The following is a 15,599-nucleotide window of genomic DNA, read 5'->3' as shown; positions in this document are numbered from 1 at the left end:
ACGTTTATCTTGTTCTTCGGAGAGGAAAGATTCTTTTAGCCAGAAACCATAAATTGACTTTTTATCTTGAAATGTTCAATCTTCTATACACGATTTCATTTTATTGTTGATTTAACAATTAATACTGTGTAATTAACGGAATTAAAATTCGAAAGTTTGTAGAATTTTTCTAAAATAGCAACGCGACGAAGGGCCAGTGTCTTGTTTCTCATAACGCTGCATATACTTTCACTTTGCAAGCCAGTGGCGAAGGGGATAAAATGCGGCGAGGAAGGGAGCGGCATATAATATACACAGTGGCGCGTAATTGCAAGGCCGCGACCGATACATCTCCGGGGGTGGGAGGAGGATCGATCAATTATTTCTTTATAATCGATTGAACAAAGGGTGTAAATCTTCGTTGGTATCCTCGGATCACTAGCTCGGGTTGCTGCTGATTATTAACGCACGATAACTCATCGGTTTTATCGTCCTCGCTACACCACCATCACCAACATCATTGCCAACGTTATCATCATTAACACACGCTGTATAATTTATCCGATAAGTCGTACAGTGATTGGTCATCGATGTCGGATATAATTACCGCGCGTAAGATCCGGTCAGCGCTGACGCGCGTTACCTTGGAGCGCAACATGCTCGGGGAAAATTAATAGGCCGCACAGGAAACGACGACGCTTTCCTTAACAACCCTCACATCGCACATTAATTTACGACTGTTCGTGGAGTGATAAATCTTCATTACCGGAACGACCGCGGGATTAATCATATCGCTGTCCGTTGTTGAGGAAAGATCGTCTCATTCTCGTAGCAGGATACTGCTTGCTCTGTATGGCTGATCGCCACTTTGCAATCAATCTGTCTCACATTAAAGTACGATCCGGTAAAGTACGATGTACATACTCGCGCGATTATGCTCTCAGTATTAAGAAAAATTTTGTTTTTTGAATGGTGAAATTGTAAATAGCTAAACTATTTTTAATAATTATTTTGGATATAGTTAAAAAAAGATATGCATATAAATTGTTGAAATATCAGCGACAACCCTCACGGGTAATCACGCACGGAAAATAACTCAGAAATATATCGTGACGCGGCAGAAGCTATATCATAATATTTTCCGACCCATTTTCCTTAATAATCTCAAGGTCCACCTCGATTGGAAATAACGATCGTTTGGCGAAACGATCTATTTTCGTTAATTGGCGGTCGCCCGAGACTCTTTGATTTTTATCGCCGGAATTCCCGGTACGCAAATCTGTTACGCGTCTCCGCAGCGATTCTTATTCGAACCCATATTCGTTCTGCTCGACAGGGTACGAAGCTGTGGATCATCATGGAATACCTGGGTGGCGGCTCGGCCCTGGACTTGATGAAGGCCGGTAGCTTTGAGGAGATGCACATTGCCGTGATATTACGCGAAGTGCTCAAAGGGCTGGATTATCTGCACAGCGAGCGTAAACTGCATCGCGACATTAAAGGTATATCCGCTCGATAAGGCTCGAAAGATGTTTATGATTAACACTTTAACGCTCGGCGCCAAGAGGTTTCGTAAAAGATAATTTTTAATAAAACACTAAAAATAATCATGCTAATTGTAACGTATCATCCAACTAAATTCCGCAGAAAATTAACTGTGATGCTAGACTCTTTTCTCTCTATCAAAAAGAAGATGTTAGTCCATTATTAATAATTTTTCTTTATGATAAATTTACATGGAAAATAAAATTTGCTTTTGTCTTGAGTGTATAACATATAATTTACTTTATTTATTTTTACGTTATTTTATAAATAAGAGATTAATTGACGATCTTTTTTCAATTGTATAGCGGCAAATGTATTACTGAGCGAAATGGGCGACGTCAAGTTGGCCGATTTCGGCGTAGCCGGCCAATTGACAAACACCACCAGCAAACGAAACACTTTCGTCGGCACACCATTCTGGATGGCACCCGAGGTTATCAAACAATCCGCTTACGATTCCAAGGTAATTGCGTTAACTATAAATTATAAATCATATATTGTCGAAAATTAAAAAAGAATATATAATGCGAACACTATTTCTGAAGAAATAAATATCTTTATTTATATTTTAAGAGATTATTGATATAATGTTACCATCAATTTTTTTTATGATATATAAAACTAACTCTTTAGTTAGACTTAAATTTAATGCTCACTGTGCTTTGCTTTTTTATTCTTTATCCTTTTTCGAAGCACTCACTTTATTTGTCATTTTGGAAAAGTAGCGTGGTCACATTTTCATTAGCATATCGTTAGCGCTTCCAGTATCTGGCTACCAGTAGAAGTAACTTATTATTCCACAGGCTGACATTTGGTCTCTGGGCATCACGGCGATTGAGCTCGCGAAAGGAGAACCTCCCAACAGCGAGCTGCATCCCATGAGGGTCCTCTTCCTAATACCTAAGAATAATCCGCCGCAACTGATAGGGAATTATACGAAACAATTCAAGGAGTTTGTCGAAGCCTGCCTCAATAAGGATCCTGAAAACGTGAGTGTTAATGTTCGCGGCTGTTCGCGTTTTGAATCATTAGCCGATTATCTCGTTCGAAAATGTGTTTGATGCTGTCGAACAATTCGACATCTTTAATTGTGATTAAAAAAGTGATTTAAACAAGATAGCACAAAAAACATTATAATAGAAATTTAATTTAAAAGATCAGAGAATTCAATAAAAGAAAATGCGATTAGCTTTTATTCATCGATCGTTGTGTTTTATTTATACAGAGGCCGACAGCAAAGGAGCTGTTAAAATTCCAGTTTATCAGAAAGGCAAAGAAGAACTCGTATCTAATCGACCTGATCGATAGGTACAAAAAATGGAAATCGCAGCGCAGCGAAGAGTCGGAGACCGAGAGTGAGAATTCGGACTCGTGAGTATCTCGATTCTCACGTTTCTATTCTCGTTTCATACGAAAGTAAAAACCGGCCGCTTCGGTTATCTTCGTGTGTTACACACATTGAGAACTTTTTTTCTGCCGTATTAATTCCATAATAAATTTATATCTTAAACGTGTAAAAAGAGAAAGAACCAGTTTGGAGCCATTTATCAATCGTACAGTATAATAGATTATGTCCGAAGAGCGCGGTAGTAAATTATAACACTCTGTATTACACGGTGTTCAGGGAGGAATCCAAGCAAGACAGCGACATGGATGAGCCGTGGATAATGACGGTGAAAGGCCCGCACGGGATCAAAGGATCCGTAGTACCTATGTTGCCACTGGACGACCAGCCCGCATCCCTGACCCTAACGCATACGAATCACAGGTCCTCCAATCACAGCCAACCGAGCAAACCGCATGCGAACGGAGCTTCGCGATCACCGCCGAAGGACACTATGCTTAATCATTACAGAAGCGAGTCCAGAGACTCGTTGCGCGATGGTCAAGCGAAACATACGCCGGTATATTACCATTATGTATATAATCGATTTTTATCATGTGATATTTCATGTTTACATTTTTTCCGTTTCTTTTTTTTTTTAGTCCCGACCACACGAAGCTGCACCTCCACCACCGGTGGATACGAGAGAGAAACGAGACGAGCGGGACTATCGTGATTTGAGCCGAGAATCTACGCTCAGAGAGTCGAAGGAGATGCGCGACGGTCGCGAGAGAGATCGAGAAGGGGTCAAGGAGCGAGAACGAGATAGAGCCAGCAGAGACTGTAACACGCGGGAGAAAAGGAGAAACAGCAAACCGGAAGTACCCATCACTTCGATGGCTGATCACAGACCTAGCGAGGATAAACAGAGACCCAGAAGTTCGCAGGAACTCAAACATCCGCGAAGCGTCGCTCTGTCCGGTGTTGTCATGCCTCTGCTTTCCGAGGTATATAATGAATTATATGTAAAATGATAAAAGTATAAATGTGCAAAGATATTATGGCAATGATTTATATTTCTGACAATGTTACAGCTTCAACGAAAGCATCAATATTCGGCGAGAGACAATAATGGCGAAGGTGGTAACGGTAGCAAAAATGGCGGTGCTATTGAAGAATTGCGGGGCGCTTTTGAATCGGCGGAACGCACGTCGCCAGGCATGACGGAGTCTCTTATCCGCGAACTCATTAAGTCCCTACTTCCGCCCAATCACTCGGAAGGACGCCTATCTATGCTAATGGAGAAGGTTATTCTGAGGTAATACTCTCTCTTCCTCGAGCGTATATATTTTCATAGCGGATTCGCGCAGAAAAAAAATCAACGTGCTTCTCTGTTTAAGGGATACGTAGGGACGCGAGAGGACAAAGGTCCGCAAGAGACTGTGGTCCCAGAATATACTGACGTTGTAAAGCCATTCGTTATTTTTCTCTATTATCAATTTGCTAATCAATACGAGCCGAACACGTTGTCATTGAATAGCAATGACTCCGTGATGGATGCGTGAACGCAAAGATGTGAGGAAAATTCGTTATGCCTATCCTCCCAACATCTTTCCGCTCTGCCCCTTCCTCGTTAATCTATAAAGACCGTACTACAACGAAGTCTATCGAAGTTTTACGAAGTAGTCTATACTGAACCGCCCCATTTCCATCTATCCATATCTACCTCGCCATATGATAAAAATACATGGTCGACGGCAAACGCACGCGAAACGTTGTGCCAGTATTTTTGCAGTTCCTACTCGTTTATTGTCATCGATTCTATTTCGAATTTTTCGATTGAACTGTCCTACATTTATACATTTTTCTATGTCGGTTTGTTGATCGACAGTTCCTTTTAATTATGAATCGATTTATCGTTATAAAATTTCTTAATCCGACTTTTTTTCTCAATCTAATTTTAAATATTTAAAATATTTAATTATATATATATATATATATATTATTAATAATTATAATTACATGTAATATTTTGTAATAATTGTATGCTTTCTTCGAAAGAGTAAGAGAACATAAAATGGTTTTATAATAACAAAAATCGAATTATATATTTAACTCAATGGAGCGATATGTCGCTAAAATTAAATTGCTTATAAATATTATAATTTAATATATTGCTTCATTAGTATCAATAAAGTTATCAATAAAACATTCATTAATCAAACGGCACTGTCGGTTAATTTCTTTACAGCTTTAGATCGTAAAACGTTCATCATTATCAGTAGATTAATTGCAGACAGAATATAGAGTATGTATTTAATAGCTTCAAGCTTTATATTGAACAAAAAAAAATATTGTTCTGGCAATCAATTACGAGTAGAGAAAGGCGGAAGATAGACTACAACGTGTTTGCAAGAAGGTTCAATCGAAATCTATTACGCGATAGCCTAATAAAAATCTTTTAAACCTTCTCCATGTTCAGCGCGAATCGATCTGGCGAATGCGACAACAAAACAAACTTGTACAGATTCAAAGGCAAAGCGGATAGATGAAAAGTATTCGATGACTTGGTCTTGCTTCAATGTAGATACGTCCGCAGCATGCACTATCGCATTACATCAAGTATATCGACGTGTATGTAAGAAAGGATGATTTTTGAAGCTTCTATGGAGCTTTTACATGCGGTGCTTCTACCAATGTTTTTACAGACAGTATATTTATTTAATAGTATGTTCCGATAAGAAAACTTGTTGTGTAGCAGGCGAGCAAAAGAAAAAGATATGTTCTCTGAATAGATACCTTCCCATTGCTTCCTACGTTAGTGCACGTTTCGGACGCGAAGAAAAAAGGCATTCTAGCGCGTAATGCTAGAGGAATTGTAAATATGTATGTAGCGCGATAAGAGATAGTCTTATTGTTCTTGATCGACGTCTTTGCCAGTCGGTCGCACAGCTCCGTTAAACGATCTTGTTACGAAGAAGAAAAAATCCCTTTTTCTTTCCGTCGTCATCGGTCGTCATTGAAAAAGATGATAGACGTAGGCTATAGGTAATATTGCGATTACAAATTTATCGAGAGCTTTTATCGTTTCGTCGGTGTAGTTTTCGCTTGTTGCGTAAAAATTGCAGGTAAGTCGCTACAATGTTTCAGCAACTCCCTATATGCGACACACAGTGTAGCGTTTAAATATATAATTAATTTCTAGTTGTGTGTGAAAATCTCCCACTTGGAAATCGTCGAGAAATGCTACTTTAGAATTTTATCGTCTCCGAGTATACGTACATCCGTGTGCGAGAAATACATCGATCTTTCTGTCGCTCCTTGAAATATCCATATATATTATCAACTTAGAGTAATATCCGAATTGTTTCACGTTAACACGTTGTTAAAACGCTCGTATATTATCGCCGGATTGTAACAATTTCGCGATTCGGTAGTTCGATAGAGAAAGAATTGTCACAGGAAGCATCTTTTATAAATAAAAATTTTAATCCCTTTCGACAAAGCGTTACGCGGAACGACTTGACAATCGATCCAGACGAAGAATTTATTAAACGATGAGGTACGAAGAGAGTTTCTTGAACTTTGAATACGCAGCGGTAGCGACCGAATATATTATGCGGAACTTGAGTACTGCCGTTCTTCCAAACTCAACTTGCGTTATGCACACGTTTCCCGATTTCACTCCCCTCCCCCATGTTCCTTCTTAATTTCCACGATCGAGTCTGAGCTGCGATGACTCCCGCGCAGGGCGTCGACATTTAATCCACGTTGTTTGTAAACTAATGTATTTTATAAAATATATAGAGAGAAAAATATATTCCACACACACGCGTAAATGATAGAGGAATTATAGAGAGTATGTCATCTACGAGGTTGTCGGAGAAAAGTCTCGCGAGTGAGAATGTATGTTCCGACGAAATACAAGGACCATCCTGCGTAAACGGTGATGTAAAAGGAGATACAAGAGGGTGATAGAGCAAGAGTGAGAAAGAAGAGAGATAATAAAAAGGGATACGTCAATTAATGGCAAAAATCTAAAAATGAAATGGCAAAGGGACTTAATTATGTTATTAAATACACAATCATTGTATCAATTACAATTTTATTGTTTTCTTTATTTCTCAATTAAATCTGTTTCTCATCTGAATAATTATGTTTGATAAGAAATCAGGAAGGAGTACGATAATATGGTATATTTTAAAAATCTCTGCTCTACCATCGCCTTTTCTTTTTTCCTTTTTGATTTCCTGCCGCCCGCTTAGATGAGGAGTAAGTCAGATTATGCGATATATATCGATTTTATTCTTAGTTGAGTTACGTTAGTTATTCATTTACGTTATATTGTTAATACAGTCATCATATGTCAATTGATCAAACGATTTTTTCAGTTTATCGTCTTAAATCGTGCAAAAAAATCTTTTTACGGCGATTGCGAAAAAACTGCTTGACAAGCCTTGACATGGTTTGACCCTCATGAACTATTATCTTATTATCGTTTCATCGTTTTGAATTAAGTTCTTTTCGTTTTTACGGCAATCGCAATACCCTAAGCAGGCCTCGTAACGCTGCCATAAATGCTTATCGGTTACATCCGCGCGTTAGACTATCGCGACGAAAACGTCTCCGTGCCGAGTTTGAGAAAATTTATGGCTGTGTAAGCAGTATGTATGTTAAAGAAAAAGAAAAAAAAAAAGAATTGTCGGCTTGCCGAGTAGCAATCGATTGATTTTACGTCCAATAATGATCATTCTTTTTATCGAGAACATCTTTTTTCCGGTGACCGTCTTTAATTGACGGGGCGAAAAAATTGTATATGCAAATTAGTTACGAAATTATATCGTCTAAGACTATTAACCCGCTAGCAGTTGGACGAGATTCACATGCTCGTCGCATGTTACAATCTTCGACAGAGAATTGTTATTTATATAAATTTCTCTCCTCACATTTTTAAATAGATTTATTTAATCTTCCTAGCGAGTGTCCAACGTTGTTATACTCTGGCGGGACATTTGTTACTACTCCCTGATTAATGTATTGGCGAATTCGTTGTGTAATTCATTTCATCGAGATAAAATCTAAATAGTTTATAATTTTTTTAGTGTCCAATCGGCCTTGCAAAAGGTCTCAACACGCTTTAAATGAATGGTAAAATTGCGAGTGAAAGTTCGAAATGCGATAAGATATGGTGAATTGATAGGATGTAATTAGATGATCGCTCGGAGAACGTTTGCCGAAGAAATTTCCCGAATTCGCAGTCGAACCTTTCTCATGCCATACTTAAGAACCGGCTAGGAAACTTCTGCGCTTTCGTTGAATCCTTCGCGCGAAGGTTGGACGCTAAATCGTTCTTCCGTTTCTCTGCGTACGTAGATTACGGACGGATAAACGGCGCCGAACTGTGATTTTCAATTTCTAGGAAGCTCGTTGCTTTCTTTTAGTTTATACATTTATATAGTTGATCGAACCAGAGACTTTTTATTAATCGAGATCATGGTCAGAGAGAGAAAGAGAGAGATAGATCGCCAAGCCCGTAAAAGATCTCTTGCGATCCGCGCGAAATCGCGCCACATTCAATCCGAATTACGTGTCCTACCGTATCCACAGCACTCTTCTTTGTATTATACTCTTAGCTACTACCCATCTAATATATTCAACGTTATAACACACACACATCGTGGTAACAATAATATCTCTCGGCGTAGAGTATACATATATAAATATATATATAAATATATATATTTTTTGTATTTTACTTCTACCTTGGCTGCGTTGGACTGTATTATATTGATTGTATGTGGCATGCTAAGGGCGTGTACAAATATGAAATAAAGATTAAGTGAACCACGATGTAGCTAGTGCTTTCTTAATATGCGGTGCGCATCGATTTTGGCCGATTATCTTTAATCCTTATGCATCACGAACGTTTGTGTGACTCTATTCCAAGATAATCTTATAATACTTTAATTCTAAATATTTTAATTCTAAGATAATAATTCTATAACAACAATTCTATTACATCATTTTATTCTCTATACTTTTTTTTCTTTAGAGGTATAAAAACAATGACGCAATTTGGCCGAAGCGCACCGAGGCATCTCGGCGCGAGCGTCGCGACGATGTCGTCGTCGTGCAACGTCATCCGGAGAGCGCAGGCCCGTGCAACGAGATAGTCCGCGAAGCCGGGAGGGGCACGGAGAACGTAGGGATTTTCTCGGCGCATCTCGTGCAGTAGTCGACAGCATCCCGCGGATGGTCGCGATCGAAGTACCAGAGGCGGGAGAGCCAACGAGCGGAGAAGGAGGCGAAGAGGGGTGTCCACATACACACACTTCCTCTCTCTTCTTCTCTCGCTCTTTATCTCTGCCTCTCCCCGTTCGTTTTTCGCTCTTCACAGTGTGTACCACCGTCTATGCCCCCTCCCGCCAAAAAAGGGGGACGTATGTAAAAAGTCTATACCCGCGAGAGAGAACTATTTGCGGCTTTCCCGAGAGAACAAACCCCGGACAGAGCAGAGAAAAAAAATTGTTTCGCGCACGACGCGCCTTTTATACATACATAAATAGAGCGGCGCACACATAAACATACATATATATTTCGACGGAGAAAGAAAACCGTCGTTCCCGGAAACGTTTGCGATATCCGGAGGTCCATCCGCGGAACGCCAACGAGGGTGTGTATCCCTCCAGGGGGTGTCTCGAAAGAGTTGAGCGTCTCATCCCTCATGTCGGCGACTCGCGGGAGGACGGCCACCGTCTGGCTGTCGATCTACCGGTAGGACCTAGGAAACAGAATCATCCCTCGATGACGTCGCCGCAGGATACCGCAAAGTGCGTCGTCGCAATACTGATGTCGAGGCGGGACGCGCGTCGGGGCAACGTACTGAATGAGTTTGTATCGTATTTCTGAAATTCGTCTCGTTCGATTTTTCTTCATTTCATGTCTATACATCTATATATTCCGAATGCACAATTTCCGGATTTTTTAACGCATTCTGAATATTTCGGTACAGATATATATCTATTTCGCGTCCTATCACGGGTTGCATTGTGCTCGGTAAGTCACTTTGACGAGCGATATCAGCATTAGAAGTCTTAGATACAGACTCTTCAGCTGCTATAAACTTCTAAGTTTGCTTCGCACGCGTGTTCTCGGCTTTAAAAATACTATACCGATTTGCCTTGCTGACGACGACGATGCTGTGTCCGTTGCAGTGGTTTCCAGCATGCGCGACACATGACACAACATTCCACGAGCAATATAGCGTAGGGTCAGCTAGGATGTGTAATTTGCACGTGAAATATTAGAGTATATTAGAGTACTTTTTACAATCAAATCCTATGTAATGCGAATATTATCAGATACGCATGTCTTTTTCAACGGAATCAAGCACTGGTCAATCACTCTCCCATTGCTTCGTGGAAACATTTTACGACTTACTCTATCATCGTTTAGTTCCTCAATTATCTCATAACTGCGTCTATTAATATTATATCGTATCTATAGGATCTTAATTATTTATTATTGTACTATTCCTTTATATTAAAGTTCTTACAGATCTGTAGTATTTTTTAGATATTTTATCGTTTCGCTGCTTTCGCGTAAAAATCTTAGTAAAACAAGCGATTCTTCGTTTCTTTAGAAACGACGCGTGTTTGACATAAGATCGGCACGCGTGTTTTATGTGAAAACACGCGTTATACGCGCGATATATTTCAGGACAGGATCCCGCGAGTGTGTCGCGCCGCAGAATTCTCTCTCTCTCTCTCTCTCTCTCTCTCTCTCTCTCCACATCGAAAATATTTTCGCGACCGTCCCCGGAACTCGGCCCGTTTCGTAAAATTATTACGGGTAATGGCGAAGAAAGAGGGAAATCTCGCGCGGTGATCAGCTGAAAATGATCACAGATGATGGATTTATTTACGGTACATCTCGCTTTCTCTATATGCGCGAGAGGTGCGGACTCTGAACGAGTGGGGGGGTGCTTCGATAAAAGTAAACGGGTCGATTATTCCGCCGATTAATGAAAAGGTCCTTATATACATTCGGTTCATCGGTCTCGCAATGGATAACTTATTCTTAAAGTAAGTATCTATGCAATTTTTCTTCTATCGTGATATTGAAAAAAAAAAGAGCATATAAATATATATTCTTTATTTATTCTAGATTTTTCATTCTAAATAAAAAATTCATTTAAATAAAAAATTTTTAGAATTTAATTTAACTGTCACGTACTTATTCGATATTGATCTCTTTGTTAGAGAATAGTGCACAATGTACTTATCTGATATTATATTTGTGTGATAGGATGTTTTACGAGATTTTTATAGTATGTAATATATTCTCTAATTCTTTGGCTGACGGGATTTCGCGGATATTAAATTTCTCTCACTTCTTCCCTTTTTATTTCTATGACAGATACAAATATAACTAAATACGCGCAAACAAATACGCTTTTCTCACAAAGAACGACAGAAATTCGATGCGAATTAAAGTTTGACAGTTGCAATTTAGTACTCGAGATAACAGGAAAACATGCATTTTCCTGGGTAGGACGTTGTACGTAATATACGAAACGGATTCGTATAATTTATGGGGAACACAGATTATAGTATTAGTGTGTTCGCGTTACGAGCACACTATTTTCATATAAGAACAGAAGTGGAAAACCCGTCATGGGGCGTGCGCTCGATAGACGAGACGAAAAACGCATCGAAACGGCGTGGCGACGAGCCACGCCGATAAACGTCACATATAACGATTTAAAAGTGCTTATCGTAGCCTTGGCAAATGCGCAGCAGGTACTTCAATAAAAACCGCCCATATCTCCATTGCAGCATTTTCCACCCGGAAAGACCGATCTATCGTCAATTCTAAAGGCGATAGATAAAGTATATATCTACCGCGTGTTTTGAAAGGGTTAACATTAATTTTTATTTTTAGATTTAACGAAGCACCATATGCATCTATGAACTCTGTGATCAGTTTTTCCTTTACAATCTAATTTGAGTAACGTATATATATCTTGCGATATAAATCTATGATACTATATTATATATATTTGAAGAATTAAAGTATGTATGTATACAAAATACATGCGTATCAGATAAAGTAAGAGAGATACAGCACATATAATTATAAATAGATTTCTGTCTTGAATTCTACCGCAAATTATAAATCCTCTAAAGAGTATTTTATGAAAGATTTAAGCAATAGCGTGAGATTTGTCACCGTATTCAATATTATACACGTTTATAATTTTCAACTGTGGTCTGTTCTCGAGCACTTTGTATTATTTTATCGTGTCACAGTCGCAAAAAAAAAAAAGGAAGACAAAGTATCGTAAACGAACAATGGACATCTTCGACATGTTGAGCTTGCGCGCGCGCGCGCGATCCTCCCTCATCGTCGTCTCGCCGGTACACAGGTACATAGGTAGCTACGCTTTAATTACACATTTTTCTTCAGCGCTCCAAAAAGCCACCGATGTGTAATAGAGCTGACGGAGAGGCTCCATTCCCCTTCCTCCGCTCGCCGCGCGCGTGGCTCGAAGCGGAGCGACGCGGCGCACCAGTAAATCCCGACGACGCGCGGAGCGTGGACGTAGAGCGGCCGACGCCTACGGTATAAATGTGCGGTTCTCCGTTAACACATTTATATTCGAGACCCTTCAAAATTTAACGGCTTGTTCGTCCGACATCTAATTCCTTCGACGTTAATTTCTCGCGGCTGCTTTTTCCCCTGTCTTACGCGCAACAGTGTTCTCTCCGTGCACACAGTGCTCCACGTTTATATGTAAATATATATTTCTCGTTTATACATAGATAAATCTTACGATTAATTTTGTCGATGTTAATGGATATTGCGTGACAGCAATTCAGTCTCATCTACCTCGAACATTGGCCTAACTTCTTTTTGTCTTTCTCTTTCATCTTTTTATTTCCGCGTTTCGAAATATAAAAAAATGATATTGGGACAGATTTAATATAGCTATGTAGCTCTAAAAATATACCTCAAAGTAACGGGTTTTTCGTTTCGTTACGATCCAACGATTCGTATTGTACACGAGACATCGCTGAACGATGTTCTGGTGATCCTCTACGATGAGGCTGATAAAAACAACATTGGTATTCGCGCGTAAATGTTAGTTGGCGGCTCACCGTTTAGTCACGTTTAGTCGCGCAGTAGTTTCCACTCGTACATGATGAGATCGCGCCTTTCGAAATCCTCACGCCCACGTTGTAACGCGATGCAACCTCGCGATACAGCCTGGCATAATAGTCTCCTTCCTTTGTGCGACTCATTAATTTAGCGCATCTGAATCCCTTGGTCACAAATGGCAGCGACGAAGCTGCTTCCATTCCCGAAGCCAGTAGTCAAAATGGCAAACGCAAGCAGCGCGCAACAATAAACTCGTTTCTTCACGCTGTACTGCTTCGCAATCCGTTTTAAAAGACTTTGCAGTCTGCAACGAGACTTTATAGAAGCCTATCATGTTGTAATTATTATATCTCTCGCGGATAAAAAAATTCTCGAGTCAGCCTTTTTTCAACAGTTTGACCACCCAATGTTCTAATTTTATCATGAAATGAACGAGCGATATTTGAGATTTTTGTAGAGAAATGTAATATGAGTAGAATTTGATCAAAAATTATGAAAATATGTGTATGAACCTAGATTATTATATATCTGATTGAGATATAATAATCCAAGTCCCTTCCCTCATATCTTCGTAATATCGAAAATTTATTTTGGTTTGTCATCTGTCTTTGCCTCATACTGAAAACTTTGTTTGAAGAGTTTTAAATTTTCTCGGTCTCTCGTCTGACTCTTATAAACGGAGCGAGACATAAAAAAAATGACGCGTCAAAAAGCATCGATTTAAACTCACCGTGGCTTCATCCTGCAAACGACTTTTCAGGCATTCGTCGTCGATTGATACTGGCTAATTTAACGTTGCACGGATTCATCCCCTTGGATTAAACGTCGTCGCGATCCTCGCGAGAAAAAAACTTCCCTTCTTTTTTCGCCGTTCTACTTGGATCGTTTTCAGCGACGATGCAATTAAAAAAAGCACTAACTCGAATTCCAAGAAATAAAAGGAAGTTCATCGTCGCGAGATAAGTCATTCTCAATTAGAAATAGCCGAGCCAGAAGAGCCCTTCTTTAAAAAAATGCGCTTAAAAAACCTGAGAAGCATACTCTCTTTGCGAACGAGACGCAATTATAGAAATAAACGATGCCAACGTCAGTGGATTTAATTGAAAGAAACATATTTATCATCTAAACGCATTTATGCAGATTGCAAGGCACGTATGTATGCAACGCGCGAATTGAAAGAGCTTGAATTCCTCGGTATTATTCTCGAGGCGAACTAGTATACTCGTATTTGAATATTGACCTTGCGAGATGATGCAACTTTGCATCCGTGCGCGGAAAGGAAGACGCGGAAACGCATTCCACATCGTCCCACCAATGTAATTCCGCTCGCGATATTATGTTCACGGCGCAATTAAATTCACAATCCAATTGTGGCGTGTGGGTGACCGTTTCCCGTTCGGTTCCTACAGAAATTCCATTCCGGTTGAATCGTTGACGTCGAAAGATGGACTTCGTCGCGCGTCCGCGCCCATGTGTCGTCCTCGCGGATAAATTTAGCCCTTTAACACGCGATTTTAGAGCATACTCGTCTGACCTTTTCGAATACGAATGTACTATGGAATTTCTGCGGAATGAGAGAAGAAGGGAATTGGGACACGGGCTAAAAGAGACACTTGGACGCATCTTCCGAAAGAAATCGGAATTCTGCGAAGAAAGACATTTTCAAATAATTGTCTCAATTATACTGGAAATTTCAATCTTATAAACGCAATACGTTTATAAACGGGGGCCGATTGTTTTTCAAAAAAATCGCCTGTATAAATGTTTAAAAAAGTCAACGGTTAAATGCCTGATGGAGCAAGATTATCGACGCGTTATCAGAGTAGCGCCACAATAAAAATAAGAGAGGGAGTAAGAATCTAATAATATAAAATTAATATATTAATTTTTTTAATTATAAAATCAGGATCATCTTTTTAGAGACTAAAAATATGTAAAATTGCCAAAGTTTCGCTCGACATCATGTTACATCTCTCGCATGGGATCTCGACCGCGAAAAACAGAGGGCAGACATCGTTATCGCTTGAAATTAATTCGATCGGCGTCGATTGATTTGCATTATTCGAGGTGGCGCGCCGCGATTTGGGTCGGACGGATGAACGTCGTTAGATCTTATGGACAAAGAGGGGGAAGCCGCGTTCCAGATAGAGAAATAAAACAGGGAGAAAAAGAGAGACGCGATGGACCGCGTGTCATGTGAATAGTGAATAGTCGCATTCACTGTGTGGTTATCGTTTTGAACAGTAGTCATGCAGGACGTCTGATATCCGAGCTCGATTTTCCAATCGCGAAACAATATATACGCGCGCAGAAATATTGTAATTAAGCGCGTCCATGCGCGTTTACATGTGCCAAGCCGTGATGTAATTGCGCGTATAATTAAAGCAGAGTTTTTACGCCGCGAAAAAAAACTCGTGAAAATGTTTAATTAAGCAAGAAATAATAATTATTTTTTTAAATACGTCGAGATCTATGTATAAAGAGGTACGTTAAAATATTGATCTCTATGCAAAATTTTAAAATTTACGTAGCGCGTAAACAATATTTATATCTTTAATATAATATCTTGTTTAATAACGAGGAATCTCTC

General features: G+C 39.6%; 2 protein-coding genes across 7 annotated transcripts in view; both read left to right on the top strand.

Moving 5' to 3' along the window:
- The window catches only part of Gckiii (Germinal centre kinase III), an 86,444-nt gene extending 77,746 nt beyond the window's left edge, over positions 1-8,698 (top strand). For all 5 annotated transcript variants that reach the window (XM_070316388.1, XM_070316387.1, XM_070316385.1 and 2 more), the window contains exons 4-11: positions 1,316-1,481; positions 1,830-1,987; positions 2,328-2,513; positions 2,750-2,895; positions 3,149-3,428; positions 3,511-3,855; positions 3,943-4,166; positions 4,249-8,698. In XM_070316388.1, coding sequence (XP_070172489.1) covers positions 1,316-1,481; positions 1,830-1,987; positions 2,328-2,513; positions 2,750-2,895; positions 3,149-3,428; positions 3,511-3,855; positions 3,943-4,166; positions 4,249-4,258 — 1,515 coding nt within the window. In that variant the 3' untranslated portion in view covers positions 4,259-8,698. The remainder of the gene's footprint in view (positions 1-1,315; positions 1,482-1,829; positions 1,988-2,327; positions 2,514-2,749; positions 2,896-3,148; positions 3,429-3,510; positions 3,856-3,942; positions 4,167-4,248) is intronic.
- A 387-nt stretch (positions 8,699-9,085) lies between these two features.
- The window catches only part of LOC138945127 (serine-rich adhesin for platelets), a 37,777-nt gene continuing 31,263 nt past the window's right edge, over positions 9,086-15,599 (top strand). Inside the window, exon 1 of one of the 2 annotated variants that reach the window (XM_070316383.1) lies at positions 9,086-9,699. The gene's annotated coding sequence lies outside the window, so the exon portion shown is untranslated. Of the gene's footprint in view, positions 9,700-11,984; positions 12,644-15,599 lie in introns of those variants that run through there. The other variant, XM_070316382.1, reaches the window with a different exon arrangement.

This window comes from Polyergus mexicanus, unplaced genomic scaffold (assembly GCF_030449975.1).
Source record: "Polyergus mexicanus isolate NDT 795.1 unplaced genomic scaffold, iyPolMexi1.0 SCAF_3, whole genome shotgun sequence".
NCBI lineage: Eukaryota > Metazoa > Arthropoda > Insecta > Hymenoptera > Formicidae > Polyergus > Polyergus mexicanus.
This window is presented reverse-complemented; position numbering and strand designations above follow the sequence as displayed.